At 37.3% G+C, this 17,675-nt stretch overlaps 1 protein-coding gene across 1 annotated transcript in view; it reads left to right on the top strand.

The window, feature by feature from the left end:
* HUWE1 (HECT, UBA and WWE domain containing E3 ubiquitin protein ligase 1) overlaps window positions 1–17,675 on the top strand; it is a 157,292-nt gene that overhangs the window by 53,022 nt on the left and 86,595 nt on the right. Inside the window, exons 7-19 of the mRNA XM_029929655.1 lie at window positions 5,826–5,888; window positions 8,428–8,505; window positions 9,571–9,618; window positions 9,701–9,769; window positions 10,367–10,466; window positions 11,963–12,063; window positions 12,365–12,515; window positions 12,655–12,782; window positions 13,381–13,521; window positions 13,726–13,831; window positions 15,534–15,668; window positions 16,139–16,240; window positions 16,737–16,817. Coding sequence (XP_029785515.1) covers window positions 5,826–5,888; window positions 8,428–8,505; window positions 9,571–9,618; window positions 9,701–9,769; window positions 10,367–10,466; window positions 11,963–12,063; window positions 12,365–12,515; window positions 12,655–12,782; window positions 13,381–13,521; window positions 13,726–13,831; window positions 15,534–15,668; window positions 16,139–16,240; window positions 16,737–16,817 — 1,303 coding nt within the window. The remainder of the gene's footprint in view (window positions 1–5,825; window positions 5,889–8,427; window positions 8,506–9,570; window positions 9,619–9,700; window positions 9,770–10,366; window positions 10,467–11,962; window positions 12,064–12,364; window positions 12,516–12,654; window positions 12,783–13,380; window positions 13,522–13,725; window positions 13,832–15,533; window positions 15,669–16,138; window positions 16,241–16,736; window positions 16,818–17,675) is intronic.

Here is a 17,675-nt window from a genome sequence, read left to right as displayed (position 1 = left end):
GGGGGGGAGACACAGAATCTGAAGCAGGCTCTGGGCTGTGAGCTATCTGCACAGAGCCCAATGTGGGACTTGAACTCACCAAGAGGAGATCATGACCAGAGCCAAAGTTGGATACCCAACCAACTGAGCCGCCCAGACGCCCTTGTTAAATTTGTTTCTAAGTATTTACTGTTTGTGGTGCTGCTGTAAATACCAGTTGACCATTTGTATGTCTTGTTGGTTGTTTTCTTTCTTTCTTTTTCATATAGTTCATCATTAATGTTTAGAAATGTGACTGATTTCTGTATATTTATTTTATATCCTGCAACTTTACTGAGTTTATTCTAACAGTTTTTCGGTGGGATTTTTTAAGCTTTTTGTATAAATAAGATCACATCATTTGCAAATAGAGACAGTTGAATTCTTGATTTCTGAATGGGATGTCTTTTATTTCTTTGTCTAATTGTTCTGCTAGGACTTCTAGTACTATATTGCATAGGAGTGTTAAGAGTGGGCATCCTTATCTTGTTCAGGATCTTAGAGGGAGAACTTTCATTCTTTCACCATTTGAATTTGACAGTAGCTATGGGTTTGCCACATACGGCCTTTATTATGTTGAGCTGTGTTCCTTTTATATCCCATTTTTTAGTTTTTATCATGAAAGGATATTGAATTTTTGCCAAATTTTTTCAGCATTGTTGACATAATCATGGTTTTTGTCTTTTATTCTATTATTATGGTATATCATGTTTATTGACTTTTTGTTGAACTACCCTTGCATCCCAAGGATATATCCTACTTAATAATGGTGTATGATCATTTTGATGTACTGTGCAATTTGGTTTGCTATATTTTGATGACAGTTTTGTGTATTTGTTCATCAGACATGGTGGCCTATAGTTTTCTTCTTGTGTCCTTATCTGGCTTTGCTATTAGAGTAATTCTGGCCTCTTAAAATGAGTTTGGAAGTCTGGCCTCTCCAGGTTTTTTGTAAGAATTTGAGAAGAATTGGTGTTAAATGTTTGGTGAATGTATTTGGGAAACCATCTGGTCCCAGGCTTTTCATTGTTTTGATTACTGATTTAATATTCTTACTCATTATTAGTTTGCTCAGATTTTGTATTTCTTCATTATTTATCCTTGGTAAGTGCTTTGTTTCTAGGAATTTTACCCAATTCTCCAAGGTTATCCAGTTTGTTGGCAATTTGTTCATAAGTAGTCTATTTTTATTAATGTTTTGAAATATTCTGGTATAATTAACATACACTGTTCTATTAGTTTCAGGTGTACGGTATAGTGATTCGACAATTCTTTACATTCTCAGTGCTCATCATTAGTGTACTCTTAATCCCCACCTCCTATTTTACCCATCTTCCCACCCACCTCCCCTCTGGTAACCATCTGTTTGTTCTCTATAGTGAAGAGTCTGTTTCTTGGTTTGTCTTTTTTCCCCCCCTTTGCTCCCCTGTTTTATGTCTTAAATTCCATATGTGAGTGAAATCATAAGTAGTCTCTTAATAATCTCTTCTGTTTCTGTGGTATCCATTGTAATGTCTTCCATTTATTATTTGAATCTTCACTCTTATTTTGTTAGTCTAGCTACAGCTTTGTCTGTTTTGTTTATCTTTTCCCAAAAAACCACCTCTTATTTTAATTGAGCTTTTGTATTGTTGGCTTTTTTTTGGTCTCTATTTCATTTATTTCCTTTCCTTCCTTCTACTAACTTTGAGCTTTGTTCTTTTTCTAGTTTCTTGAGTTACAATGTCAGATTGTATTTGAAGTCTTTCTTGTTTCTTACTGTAGTCATTTATCCCTATAAATTTCCCTCTGTCAGCTTTTTTTGGTTTTCCCCATAAGATTGGATATGTTGGTTTGCACCTTTTTTGGTCTCAAGATATTTTTAAATTTCCCTTTTGATTTCTCTTTTTGACTCCTTGATTCTTCAGGAGTGTGTTGTTTAATTTCCACATTTTATGAATCTTTCAGTTTTCCTCCTATTAATTTCTAGTTTGGGACCATTGTAGTTAGAAAAGATACTTAGTATAATTTCAGTCTTAAATTTGCTAAGACTTGTTTTGTGACCTATCATATAATCTATCTGGGGGAGTATTCTGTGTGTGTTTGAGAAAAGTGTGTATTCTGCTGCTGTTCAGCGTAGTGTTCTGTATACTCCTGGTAGGTACATTGATCTAAAAAGTATAGTTCAATAATTCAAAGGGATACATGCATCCAGTGTTCCCCAGTGTTGATAACAGCATTATTTACAATAGCCAAATTATGGAAACAGCTCAAGTGTCCATTAACTGATGAATGGGAAAAGATGTACACACACACACACACACACACACACAAACACACAGGAATATTACTCAGCCATATAAAAGAGTGAAATCTTGCCATTTGCAACAACATGGTTAGAGATGGAGAGTATTATGCTAAGCGAAATACGTCAGAAAAAGACAAATACCATATGATTTCACTTATATGTAGGATTTAAGAAATAAAACAGGCAAACCAAGAAACAGGCACCTAACTATAGAGAATTCCCAGAGGGGGGGGGGATGGGTTAAATAGGTGCACTTGTGATGAGCACCAGGTGTTGTATGGCAGTGTTGAATCACTATATTGTACACCTGAAATTAATATCACACTATATTTACTTGAATTTAAATAAAAGCTTTAAAAAAATATATAGTTCAAGTTCAACGTTTCCTTATATTTTGTCAGGCCAGTGTATCCATTGTTGAAAGCAGGGTGTTGACATTCCCTACCATTATGTATTGTTATCTGTTTCTCCCTATAGATATTAGTATTTGCTTAATGTATTTAGGTGCTCCAGTATTCTATACATATAATTTACAATTGTTACATGCTCTTTGAATTGACTACGTTATAAATAATAACCTTCTGTGTCTCTGGTAACAGATTTTAAGTAAAAATCTATTTTGCCTGAAATAAGTATAGCTACCCATTGGCTCTCCTTTGGTTTCTATTGCATAGAATATCTTTTTCCATTCCTTCACTTTGAGTCTGCATGTATCCTTAAAGGTGGAGTGAGCCTCTTATAAGCTGCTAAGTCTTGTTTTTATCCATCCAGGCACTGTGTCCATGCCTTTTGATTGGAAAATCAATAGAGTAACTAACAATACGCATGGACTTAGTAATGCCATGCTAATGTTTTCAGGCTGTTTTGTATACAAATATTCCACTCTTTTACTCCCTCCAACTTCATTTTATGTTTTTAATGTTCAGTTTACCTTAAAATTTTTATTTATATTTGAGAGAGAGAGAGACAGCGTGAGCAGGGGAGGGTCAGAGAGGGAGACACAGAATCTGAAGCAGGCTCCAAGCTCTGAGCTAGCTGTCAGCACAGAGCCCGATGCGGGGCTCGAACCCATGAACCAGGAGATCGTGACCTGAGCCAAAGTTGGACGCCCAACCAACTGAGCCACCCAGGCGCCCCTCAGTTTACCTTTTTGTAGTGCATATTCCCTAAGAAATTATTTTAGCTTTTAATATTTTTAATACTTTTGTCCTTTGACCTTTATCATCCGCGGGTGATTCTTTAAGACAGTGTTCTTCTGAGGCTCCTCAGAATGGCCAGGCTACTGCAGCATCCATAACTGAGACCAAGGTCTGTAGGTCTGTTACCCAACAGGGCGGTGAGACTTCTCCCCCATCCCTTGGCTTATGGGGCTAGATTTCTTAACTCCAACAAAGGTGCTTATGTTCATGGATGGATGCCAAATTGTTGCATAGGGGCAGTGAGAGATGTCTTATTTGGCCATGATGCTGACATGACTGCTCGTGCTCATGTTGCTATAATTTATTTTTTTCCTTTGCATGTTTCAGTGTGTTTCTTTGCATACCTCATAGATTTTTGTTGAATAATGGATATTTTTAAATATAATTCATTGTCAAATTGGCTTCTATACAACACCCAGTGCTCATCTCAACAAGTATCCTCAGTGCCCATCATCTCTTTCTGCCCCATCAACCCTTAGTTTGTTCTCAGTATCTTAGAGTCTCTTATGGTTTGCCTCCCTCCCTCTCTCTCTGTAACTTTTTTTGCCCATCCTCTCCCCCATGGTCTTCTGTTAAGTTTCTCAAGATCCACATATGAGTGAAAACATATGGTATCTGTCTTTCTCTGACTTATTTCACTTAGCATAATAATCTTCTAATTTGGCAGCTCTGGAAATCAAATTCTCTTTCTCAGGGCTTGCTATGGTTTGTTGTTGTTTGCTTAGACTTTCTGAACTGATTTCATAAATTGTTTTTGTTTGGTCTTTAAAGTCTGTTCTTTTAGTTTAGTGGTCAGTTAGTGATTTGCCCCCAAACTCCTGGAACCAAAAAAAAAAAAAAAAAAAAGAACCACGTATTTTTCCCCAGTCTTTGTAGGTGGGTTCTGTGTGTATGTTGGTATCTTTAGTGGCAATACTCAATATCTTCGGTACTTACACAGGATGTTTATAGCTCTGCCTTAACCTTTACTTCTGACTTGCACAGAGCCTGATGGTCGGCCAGAGGTGTGGGACTTAGGTCCTTCTGAGGTCTTTTCTGTGAACATGCTTAGTTACCCTCAGGCATACACATGGCCTTCTAGATTTCCAGGAATCTTGGAACTTTTCCAAGTCCGTATTCTTCAAAGCATCTCACTCCCCAGCCTTTTCCCCTAGGCCTCTACTCTTGTCTATTGTTTAATCCAGTTGTACTGTATGCCTTGTCCCAGGAAGTGAGGACTAATGTGTTTGCTTTTTAAGGTTTTTAATAAATGCTCACCCCACCCTTGATGGATTCCAAATCAAATTAAAATAAAAATGTTTGATGTCTCAAACACGTTGAAAATGTAAGCTAGTTTATTAAGACTATATGGTTGGAGGTTTGGATTTGAAAGCCAATAATAGTGCACAATTTAGTCATTCTCCCCCAATACCTTAGGGGCTAGTTCTTGATGAGTTTTTAGATTTTTGTGGAGGCAGAGTATAGTAGGAGTAAGCACTGTAGAGTCTTCTGCTTTGCAACTTGGCAACCATGTCAAAAAGGAACTGTAGAGGGGTGCCTGGATGACTCAGTAGATTGAGCATTTAACTCCTGATTTTGGCTTAAGTCATGATCTCCTAGTTCACAAGATCAACCCCCATCCTGGGGCTCTGAGCTGACAGAGTAGAGGCCTGCTTGGGAGTCTCTTTCTGCACTACCCCACCCCTCAACCTCAAAATAAATAAATGAACTTTAAAAAAAAAAGGAACTGTAGAGCATGTGATTCCTCAGTCTAGTGGGGGAGGTGAAAATGTATTTGCAAAGCAGAATACTGAAGGCCTGTTGGGGTAAGACTGACATGTCACAAGTATGACTGCAAGCAAGTACAGTGCAATTATTTGCAAGTTGCTTATGTACTTCCGAGTAGTATCCTCACAGTGAACAGCGAAATTGATTTTATTGGAGAAATCACCTTTAGGCAGATTCATCTTGCCTTGAGGATTTTTTTTAGTGGTGGTTTATTTTTGAGAGAAAGAGCACAAGCAGGGGAGGGGCAGAGAGAGAGGGAGACACAGAATCCAAAGCAGGCTCCAGGCTCTGAGCTGTCAGCACAGAGCCCAAAGTGGGGCTCAAACTCACAAGTCCTGAGATCATGACCTGAGCCGAAGTTGGACACTTAACTGACTGAGCCACCCAGACACCCCTTGCCTTGAGTCTTGCTTCTGTTTCTTCCTTCCCTTTGTTGGACTTTCACATTGGCTGTCTTCTTGATGCTGTGTTCCAAGCAACCGCATGCTCTTGAGTATTTTATATACAAGGCTTCCTTAAGCACTATTTTAACACTGTCTTTTCCCTTTTTTAAGAGCTGGGGTGGAAAGGAGAATGGCTTTGGACTTGCAGAATGTTGCAGAGACTTGCATATGATGGTAAGTAATTCTTAGATCAGTTAAGACATAGCACACCTTGTCTAGGTATTTGGACCCACAGTGTGCTGGTGGTTGGGAAAACTTCCAGAAACATGGTGTATGTTCATACCCAGCTCTTGAGTAGAAAGCTACATTTGGTGAATCAGTTTGAAAGTGATGAGAAACCCTAGAATGTGCATCTGCTTGCATTCGCTCACCTGAACTATTGGAACTCTGGGCAGTATGGTGCGATTTTTAAGAGTGGATGCTTTAGGGGTGCCTGGACGGCTCAGTCGGTTAAGCATCTGACTTCAGCTCAGGTCATGATGTCATGGTTTGTGGGTTCAGCTCGCTAGTGCGCATGCTCTCTCTCACTCACTCTCTCGCTCTCTCTAAATAAAATAAACTTTAAAAAATTTTACACACACAGAGAGGGGCACCTGGGTGGCTCAGTCAGTTAAGTGTCTGACTTTGGCTCAGGCCATGATCTCACGATTTGTGAGTTAAAGCCCTCTGTCGGGCTCTGTGCTGACAACTCAGAGCCTGGAGCCTGCTTCTAATTTTGTCTTCCCCTTTCTGCTCTTCCCCTGTTGACGCTCTTTCTCAAAAAATAACTAAATAAATAAATAAACATTAAGCACACAGACAAAAAAAAAAAAAGAATGGATGCCTTGGGAACAGTTCTGCCCTGAGCATTATTGGGAACCTAACAATGTTATATGTACTATCCAAGTTTACCCCTCATGCCATGTCCTACTCCTACCTTTTTATTCATGCTTAGGTTACAAGCTTAGGCCATCCTCCCTTCTGCTTAGATATGTTGCTTTGGGATCACAAAGTACAGTTGGATTTGTTAAAACAATTCTATGCCAAGAAGCAACTGTATCTTTTTAGCAGATGTGCTGCTTTTGTCATTTTGTCGTGTATAGGAGAAATAGTTGTGATGAAATGTAGTGAGTTTATCTTAGCAAGATTTTTTCCCCTGGGGGAATGGTTCTTTTTCTGGTCAGAGAAAACTACAAATTAGAACAAGTTACTTTTCCATCTTCCTTGGTGTACTTTCTTTAGTGTGCATTATAGGAATGAATATTGGGTAATTTGGAAAATAAGTGTTGTTTATTTAAAGAGCAAAGCTACATAAATCTTAGTATTCATTTTGGAATTCTAATTCTGGGAAAATAACATTTCATCTTAAAGTTAAGTTGGTTAATTTTGAGCCTCCGTTTGTTTATCAAGCTTGTTCTTTACCCCTTGGGCCAAACAGTATGATACACTCTGCTAGGTTTGTATGATGTCTGATTTGGGCCTAGCCTGTGTTAAGAAATCATCCTTTTATTTATTGATATTTGGTGTATCAATGAGACTTTGAAAAATATGTATACTTTAAAAGCAAGTAATATATACATGTTTCTAAAATTTCTAAGAATTATTGTATACAGTAATTCTCCATTTCCAGAGGCAACCACTGCTACTAGTTTATTTCTTTTTTTTAAAAAAATTTTTTTTAACATTTATTCTTTTTTTTGAGAGACAAAGCACAATCAGGGAAGGGGCAGAGAGAAGGAGACACAGAATCCAAAGCAGGCTCTAGACTCTCAGCTTTCAGGACAGAGGCTGATGTAGGATTCGAACTCATAAACTGTGAGATCATGACCTGAGCCAAAATCAGATGCTTAACTGACTGAGCCACCCAGGAGCCCCATACTGCTACTGGTTTCTTTCAAGGATTCGTTCTAATGGATGTGCTGTTATGGTCTTAATTTTGTTTTTGCTTTTTTAAAGAGGATTTGTTGCTAGGGTCTGGTTCATATTGACTTGGTATTTACCTGTGCAGAAAAGCATTTTGATATCATAGGAAGTGGTGTAGAATGTTATGCAAGGGACTATTTGAAGAATTAAGAAGGTATGCCAATGAGTCATAGTTTGAATAAAATATTTCAAAAGGTGATGGTGTACACTAAAATTTCCAAAAGAATGTTCTTTTCCCTTCTCGAGCTGGTACCTAGACCCTTGTATTTGTTCTCCATTTTTCCTTGGATTCTTATTCATTATTGGTTGGTGGACTTGCCTCTCTTTTCCCCTTAAGAATAGCTGCAGCCAGAATTGATCTCTTGAAAGAAAAGGCAGCTGATAATTTATAAGTAAGAAATGTGAAGGCATTTGGAGCTTTGGGCTCAATCCTCCTGAGTGTGTGTGTGTGTGTTTAATTATTTATTTTGAGAGACTGTGTGTGCACATGAGCTGGGGGAGGGAGGGAGAGAATCCTAAGCAGTCTCCTCACTATCAGCATAGCGCCTAATGCATGGCTCGATCTCACAAACTGAGATCATGACCTGAGCCAAAATCAGGAGTCACTTAACCACCTGAGCTACCCACGTGCCCCTGATTCTGTGTCTGATTAGACATCTGAGCTCTGCTAAGATAAGGAGTAAAGGCAGTGTACCTGCTGTGACTATACGGCTTATTCTGCTGCTACCATAAGTTGGATAAATGGTTAGGACTTGGAACGAAGATGGGGGAAGAATATGGTGTCTAATTCTTTTATGTGCTTTATACATAGAAATACCCACCCAGTGCAACTACACTACACTTTGAATTCTATGCAGACCCTGGAGCCGAGGTCAAAATTGAGAAAAGGGTAAGTCTCGTAACAGACTTGTTCTGATAAAGTCTATGATGTACTCTAACTAGGGTTGGCTTTTTCTAGAACTCCTCAGTGTTAAATGAGGGAATGGTTTTGAGCTACACTGCTACCCTCCCAATTTAAATATACTTATGAGTTTCTCAGGAATAAGTGTTCATTGTATGCCCGCTCTGGATCTTACTTACTTTGGAGCTGCCGAAAGACAGGACTCCCCTATGGTGTGTTGCCATGACTTGTGCATTTTTCTCCGTTTCAGTTGAGAATTCCAATATGCAGTTTAATAGTCTGGATAGTGATGACTCAAGTTGTTCTTGTTAAGCCCTTTTGCAAGAAGTTTATATAATCTTTATAGGGTCATGCTTCAACTATGTGGTCACTCCATATTCTTTGAGGAGATAATAACTAAAATTATTTTGTTGAGAAGTAGCTTAGCGAATAAGATCTTCTCTTTGATCTATAGCATAATAAATCTTTATCTGTTGACTCCTTGAAAACACTTGTAGTGCATATTTAGAATGAAGCCATTTTCATGGATTTGGTCTTTGCTATGAATACAGAGGCTATAGGGATACGGAATCAAAAAAAGAGACAAAGAATAGACAAATATAGAAAACAAACTGGTGGTTTCCAGTGTGGAGGTGTGGGGAGAAGGGTAGGTGAAATAAATAAAAGCAATAAAGAGTACCCTTACTGTGATGAGCACTAAGTAATGTGTAGAAATGCTGAATCGTTATACTATACACCTGAAACACTGTATATTAATTATACTTCAATTTAAAAGTGACACAACTTTTTTAAAGGAATAAGAAGATGAAATGTATCTGACTATGTGCATTATATTTTGATACTGTTATCTGCAAAGAAGCTTTCTTAATAATATCCTGTATATAAAATGGATATTTTGCGGCATTCTAATGTTCCTTTGATTTTTAAGAGCATTCAGTTAGGCTTCAACCTAAGGTAGCATCTTGGTTTTCAGACCATTCTCATGAAGTCTTATGGTAGGGGAAACTGCAGTATTACAGTGACTCCTAACAACTCTCCTATCTTAAATTTCAGACAACTAGTAACACACTACATTATATTCACATAGAACAACTTGACAAGGTAAGAGGAATCTTTGACTATTGGCTAGTTTCCTAAGATTCACTTTACTTTTTGTTCCTAACCATTTTCTTTTCTAATGTAGATTTCAGAAAGCCCTTCTGAAATCATGGAATCTCTTACCAAAATGTACAGCATTCCTAAGGATAAACAGGTATGATAGGTCCTAATAATTATTTAAAAGGTGTGGTTGTTATCCATATAGATTAATGATATGTGCTGGGCTGAAAGATAGCATATCAGAAAGGATCATGGGCAAATTAGCCTCTGTGAGCCTTAGTTTCCTCATCTTTTATGAGGCTGACACCTATTATCTTCCTAGGTTATTATGAGAGTTTGAGGAAAATATAAGCTGCCTTACTCACCATGTGAATCTAATAAGTGTTACTAGCTTGACACTTTGCATACCAAAGAAGAAAACATTTAGTTGTGTTATTTTTTTCTGTTCATTGTTATGATAACAAAATACTTGATTTGATTAATTACAATCAGAACTCTTGCCAAATGTCTTCAGTTTGTTGCCTGTCAATATAGTGATAGTTCTTGGCTTGTGTTAGGATATTAGGATTCTCTGAGCCTGTGTTTTGTGGCTCTTTTTGTCAGCTAGCCTCAAAGTAGAATTGTTCTGTTTGACACCTTAGCAAATAGCAACAGTAAACCATTTAACATATCTCAAGAGGTAAGATCTAGCCTTCAGAAAGTACAATCACTTTTTTCATTGATTCCTAATTTAGTTCTTCTATCTTTACAGATGCTGTTATTTACACACATACGGCTGGCCCATGGCTTTTCTAATCACAGGAAGCGATTACAAGCTGTTCAAGCCAGGCTGCATGCTATATCTATATTAGGTAAGAGAATAACACTGTAATTAATAGGCCCTGATTCGGCAGTTAGACATAAATTCCTTTGAGCTTCATCTGTCTTTGATGCTGTCAGGCTTATTGTAGTTACTTAGGTAGCAAGTTAAATTGTAAAATCGCCGTTATTTCTTATGTTCACCATAATCATCATTCTTGAGCTCCTTAATGATTCATTAGAAAAAGGATAGGGGCACCTGGGTGGCTTAGATGGTTGAGCATCCGGCTTCAGCTCAGGTCATGATCTCGTGGTTTGTCAGTTCAAGCCCCGCATCAGGCTCTGTGCTGACAGCTAACTCAGAGCCTGGAACCTGTCTTCAGATTCTGTGTCTCTCTCTCAAAAATAAATAAAACATTTAAAAAATATTTTTAAAAAAGGATATTGTACAGTCATATCACATGGATTTATTCAGTCTTGATTTTGGCCCCTTTTCTTTTTTGATTGGTATGTTCAGGCAGTCGTCTCCCCTGGCCCCTATTTCTCTTAACATTTCAGCTTCCTCTTCTGTCCCTTCAGTAGTATAATTTTGAAGTCAGAAGGTATTCATTAAAAGTCAATACTACGCATTTTACTTTTACTATAGAGTGGTAGAGTGGAAAGGACACTGGTTTTGGAATCAGTCCTGGGCTCTCATCCAGATTCTGCGATTATTAGCCATGTGGTTATGCCTTTGGCCTCAGTTTCTTCATTTAATATTGAGACAGTACTTTCCTTATAGGCTGATATAAGGATTAAATGAAAACCTATAAAGCACCTAGCACAGACCAGGCACGTATAAGGTATAAAATGGTAGCTGCTGTTAATATTACCATACTTTGTATGTTATTGTTTGGGTGCTCTTTTAAACTACAAGTTCCTTGAAGTGAAATTCCTACTCTTCACTTTGTACTCAAACCTAGCATAACTTCTGGCACATTAGTGGGTACATGTTTGGTGAACTAAATGAGTATGTTCTAATCCTATTAGTTTGCACTTTAGGAGACTATGTCTAGGATCACCTCTGTGTGGGATTCTTTGAAAGTGGATTATACACATTTTCAGCTTTTATTCCACAGCAACATACAAGTTTTTGACATAGTCTGCAATTGTCCAAAATTCTGTTCTTTACAGCTTGTATAAGTATTTCCAGTGAAAAACAGAAGTACATGAAGAGACTAAAATGGAAGTCTGTATCCAATATATAATAGTTATTATATCAAGTAGTGATGTTATAAAACATTAACCCTTACATTCTTTTCATTCTTCCATTCCCCCAAAATTTTTGGTCATGACAACCAATACTAATAATAGAAGAATCTTTCAGTTTGGAGGTTATTAAGGGCTTATCACCTTATTTGATCCATCCTCTAGAATTCAGTGATTCTGTTCTCCAGTGCTGGTTGGAAGGGAATCTTTTCCTAGAACCAGTAGGTGCCAAAAGGTTTGTCATTAGGCAGTGGCTTGACCACTGCCTTCTTGCCTAAAGTGTTTATTTCTCCTTTTGCAGTGTATTCCAATGCTTTGCAGGAGTCCGCAAACAGTATCTTGTATAATGGGTTGATAGAGGAGTTGGTAGATGTCCTTCAGATAACAGATAAGCAACTTATGGTAAGTATTTATTAATATTCTCCTGTGTATGTCAGGCTCGTGTATATTTATTTTCCTTTTGGTTTTTCCCAGGGGTTGAGAATGAACCCCAAGAAGGAAGCTTGGCTCTTTTACTTCTTCCTCTTTGGATATTTACCTACAGAGTTAACAAGCACTGGATTTTCAGTGTTGTTCTCAACAGACCTCTGTCTCCCCTAAACAGTTACCGGTAGAATGACTTAAATTTTGGAGTTTTGTCTATTAGCAACTTGGCTCACATCCGATATTTAACACATCCCATGTTTTCCTTCTACTTTCATAGGAGATTAAAGCTGCTTCTTTACGGACATTAACATCAATTGTCCATTTGGAGAGAACTCCCAAACTCAGCAGTATTATTGACTGTACTGGAACTGCTTCTTACCATGGATTTTTGCCTGTACTTGTGCGGAACTGCATCCAGGCCATGATTGGTAAGTTTTGGTGGTTGTTATTTTAGGCAGCAAGAAGAACTTTACCTTTTTGCTTGTCAAGTCTTTGTTCAACATCTTGCTAGCTTAACATCACATACTGACTTCACTCTTTTTCTGTCTCTCCTAACTTCCCTTATAGATCCTTCCATGGATCCATACCCTCACCAGTTTGCCACTGCTCTCTTCTCTTTTTTATACCATCTGGCCAGCTATGATGCAGGTGGTGAAGCCTTGGTCTCCTGTGGAATGATGGAAGCCTTATTGAAGGTGCTCTACTTTTTAAAAAAAATTATGGGGAAATGAACTAAGAGCAAGTATAGAATTACAAGTTTGGAATGGTTCACAGTGAGAGCAGATAGCATAAGAAAGTTTACCCAGAAAACATTATCCTTAATTTTTCTAGTTGACATTCTAGTCATCTGTCTCATTAACAACTTTTAAAAGCAGCTATCTCCATTATTAAGAATTGATTAAAGTACAGCATGGTCTGATAGAAGACCTCAGGTACGAGTCAAGACTAGCTACATCTTCTCATGACCTTAGGCTCTAACCTAAAGAAAATGTATATGAAGGTACCTTGTAAATTGTGCTATTAAGGTAATAGGCTTTAGTGGATGCCGGACACTAGACACCAGTTTTTTTTCTCTCTGAATATTTTATTTAATCCTGAAAGGTAATGTAGGTCCCCATTATCTCTGGAGGTTGAGTCCCAGAAGTTGACAAAGCTGTCATTTGACAAACACCTGGTTCCCCCCCCCCCCCGACACCTCCCTGAGACCGTAGACTGCATGTTTCCAAAAGAGTATTCACCATTTTGTGCTTTTTTTCATTTGATTTGCTTTGCCTCCTTTTCTCTCCTCAATAGGTCATAAAGTTTCTTGGCGATGAACAGGATCAGATAACATTTGTCACCAGAGCCGTCAGAGTGGTTGACCTCATCACCAACCTGGACATGGCAGCTTTTCAATCCCATAGTGGACTTTCTATCTTCATTTATAGACTTGAGGTATTATTATACAAGAAGCACTTAGCATAGACATACCCAGTAATAGTTGAGCCTAGGAAGTATCCTAATAACCCTAAAGAGCCATCTTAGCCCTTTTCTGTTTTTATAAACCAATTTTGTAATCTGCCTGTAACATTCTATTATTATAATTTTTTGTAATCCCATATATATATGATATTCTTACTACTTTCCCCTTGATCATAGCATGAAGTAGATTTGTGCCGAAAAGAATGTCCATTTGTGATCAAGCCAAAGATCCAGAGACCTAGTACTACACAAGAAGGAGAAGAAATGGAAACTGATATGGATGGTAATTAACAGTTACTAAGTCATTTTATTTGTGCTTGGCATTTTCCTATCGTACAACCCCAATTTTCAATCTTCCTTGTCATAAATTCCAAAGTGCACAACTGATTTGGGTATATATTTGTATAAATACAAAACAGTATTTTTCTATATAAGTGATTTTTATGTTGTTTTTCATGAGGAAAATTCTAAAAGGGGGGAGGCACAAGTTGTTGGGAATAGAGATGGAAGCTGAAGCAGATGGTAGAGCTGCAGTAGAGTCCTATAGTCACTATGATTTTAATCTCTTTTATTTCAAGACTTTAATAGCTGTTTTCTAAGGATTGGCTCATTATCTTCTTATTCCCACTAAAATGTAAGCTCCATGAGATTAGGATACTGTTTTGTTCACTGCTGTATCTTCAGCAGTGCCTGATACATCGTAGGTATTTAAATATGTGTTTGGGAAAAAATGAGTATGTAGATTCTAAAATGGGACCATTTGAAACTTGGACTATTTTGAGAAGGATGAAGAGAGGTGAAAAAGTTGTTGAATAGGGAACATGTTTTAAATCATAAAGTCAAAACTATAGGTGACCTGATATTCTTAATCTTTGGGTTCATCATCATGTGTGTGCTTTTTTTAAAACCTCCCTACCCCCTCCATGCATAGTTCATGATAATAGTAATAAAAACAAAAAACTGTTCTCCAAAACTGCTTTCTTAGAATTTAAATTCTTATCTTGATGGCCCAGGATGTCATTACATGATCTGTTATCATGCTTATAATAAAAGTACTAGAATTTCTAATGCATTCATTCTTGACACTAAATAGTCATAGGTTGCTGTTCCTTTTTTTCTATTGTTTTTCCTGAACAATTATTTATGAGCGTTGCTGTCTCTAGAAACTCATTTGCCCAGTATCTACCTCTGGTTTATTGTGTGCAAGCTGCCATTTTAGTTAATGGGTGAGATCCCAGAGTGTTGATTAAGATGTGACATCTACTAAATAGACTATTTAAAGCTTCACTGCTTATTATAAGTGGTTTTCAAACTTCAGTAAGCGTAAGAATAAATTAAAGTGCTTGTTTAAGATATAGCTTGATTCAGTAAGGGTTCAAGTGAAGAATAAGAAATCCACATTTTTAACAACCAATCCAGGTGATTCTGATGTTTTTGTAAAGAAAATTTTCTAATCAACAAAAGAAAGGGTTACAAAACTGAGTTTTACTTCCATGTATATAAGTAGGCACGAGTGTGAATGTTTATGTACAAAAAGATTGGAAGAGAGTATTTGAAAATGTAAACTGGTTAATTGCTAGTGGAACTTTATTATATTGTACAAATTGTAAGAAGCAATTTTGTATTATGTACTTAATTAAAATTCTAAAAAGCTCTGCCTGATGTCTGCTACACAACAGTAGTATATGAAATTGCATGTTTTACTTACCACCATTTTTCCTCCCACATTTGGTGGGTAAGAAATACTGAATGGGACTTCTTTTGAGGAATTGTTTTTAATTTGCATATCTTAAAATAACTCATGATGTTAAATACTTTTCTTTCTGTGAAAAGCTTACATTTTTATTTTGGATCTCAGTGGCCCTAATCTAGTCTCCATTTTTATATCATTCATCTCACCTTAAAGAAGAAAAATTTCTGAAACAGTCATTCTTTTGATGATGCCTTTATTCTGACTAGTTTCTTTATCATAACTTTTCCTTTAGTTGCAGATGTGACTATGGAAAGCAGTCCAGGCTTATCCATATCTATGGAGCACCGGCTAGATGTTGACTTAAGAGCATCAAGTTCCAGCAGCAGCATTAACATCTCTTCTGGCTCTGCACCTGGCCCCCGTCCTGGTGTGTAACTAGAATTTGTAAACTAATAAAGAAGTTGCTTTGGGAACAGCTTTAGCGGTATATTTGGTGGTTTGCTTCTTAGGACTGTGCTGTTACTGTGCCATTCCTGGTGTCCATTTGCTTATATTAACGTGTATTTCATTCTTCTCCAACTTTTTATACATTGATTATTTTATTAAAGCACCCATATCAGAGTGCAGATAATACCTAAAACAGGAACCGAGGGTCAAAAAGTTAATCTTTTACTTTGTGGCTTTACTTCAGGCTTTTAATTTTAGCATTAGTTTTGTATAGGCCTTACTGATTTACTTTCCGAATTTCAAAGCTTAGTATTTTTCCCTCCATTCAGAGATGTCACTTTGAATGTCTGCTAGTGCTGATATAATGTATACGTGTCTCTTAAAAATTTGTTTTGTGTACCTGCTCACACTAGTCTAATGACATAATCCTCCGTCTTTCTCCCTTGCCAGGAGTCCAGTGTATTCCACAAAGAGCAGCACTTCTCAAATCCATGTTGAATTTCCTCAAGAAAGCCATTCAAGACCCTGCTTTCTCAGACGGCATACGCCATGGTATTTGATTGTAGAAACTTTCTTGAAGGATGTTTGACTTTCTCAGAGATTAGTGATTTTGATACTTTCTTATGTTACTCTTTTTTTTTTTTTTAAGAAGACAGGCTTAAGAAAAGGCATGCCATTTTGAATTACCTTTTAGTCATTTAGTGTCACTCTTCCTAGACCTAAGAATTCTAGCTATTTACGTAATGATTCACCTATTTTTTTTTTCCTTTTTGAGTTTTTGACTGTGCTCACTTGGCAGCCTGCAACTCCACTTTGTCTGTGTCTGTATTCTTTTGTTCTTTAACCCACTTTTAAGAGACTGTCTCATGGACAAGAAATAAATAATAGAATTTGAGGAGGGGACAAGTTAGAAACCATTAGACTGAATCAACACAGGAGTTTGTTTACCACACTAGTGGTATATGTACTATATTGCTCCATCAATACCCATCAAACTATTCCTGTACTAATCATGGTCTCCTTGATATTCAATTTTCTTTTCTCTTAGTGATGGATGGCTCTCTCCCTACCTCCCTGAAGCACATCATCAGCAATGCAGAATACTATGGCCCATCACTCTTCCTCCTAGGTAAGTGGTGTTAATAATTGGTTATACCAAGCTGGAATGACCTGGCAATTCTCTGTATACAATTTTACATCCTCATAGGCTTTACTATCCACATTTGTCCACTGTGTGATTATGTATCTTTCTAGTTAGTGATGAAATAAAGATCAAAGTTCAGTTTCAAATATCCGTTTCTTGAATGCCAAATATACAGTATATAAGCAATACATTATAAACCATGTGTGATAAGTACTGTTGTACATTTGTGCCATACTTACTGCTGCAACTGTGACTTTATTCAGTGGTTAGTCCTTAATCTTGATTCAGAAAATTCAATCAGAATGGTTTCCATTCTTAGAATTGAATGTCAGACCCCACAAACTACAGTATAGAAAATCATTTCTCGCTGTAGAAGATTCAGTTTCAGAAGCTGTACTTTGTAAGTATTTGTAAAAACATCTTTGTAATTTTATGTTGACAATACTTTAAGTATTGCTGTTAAAACCTCATTTTTATTAACTGGCATTTATTGAGTGGCACACATATTTAGGACAGTGTTTGAGATATGTAGCTTCTAGAATTCTCCTTAAAACTAAAGAAATGGGGGCGCCTGGGTGCCTCGGTTGAGCATCAACTCTTGGTTTCAGCTCAGATCATGACCCCAGGGCCATGGGAACAAGCCCCACATTGGGCTCCATGCTGAGAATGGGGTCTGCTTAGGATTCTTTGTTTTCTCTTTCTCTCTCCCTCTGTCCTTCTCATCCGTGGTCTCTCTGTCTTACTCTAAAATACAAATGAATGAATGAATGAATGAAACTAAAGGAATGTAATGGGAAGTGTAGAAATAGAGAAAACCTCCTTATATCAGTAGCACATGTTTTT

Source organism: Suricata suricatta, chromosome X (genome assembly GCF_006229205.1).
Source record: "Suricata suricatta isolate VVHF042 chromosome X, meerkat_22Aug2017_6uvM2_HiC, whole genome shotgun sequence".
NCBI classification, from domain to species: domain Eukaryota; kingdom Metazoa; phylum Chordata; class Mammalia; order Carnivora; family Herpestidae; genus Suricata; species Suricata suricatta.
Note: the sequence above shows the minus strand (reverse complement) of the source record. Positions and strands in the feature narration are given on the sequence as shown.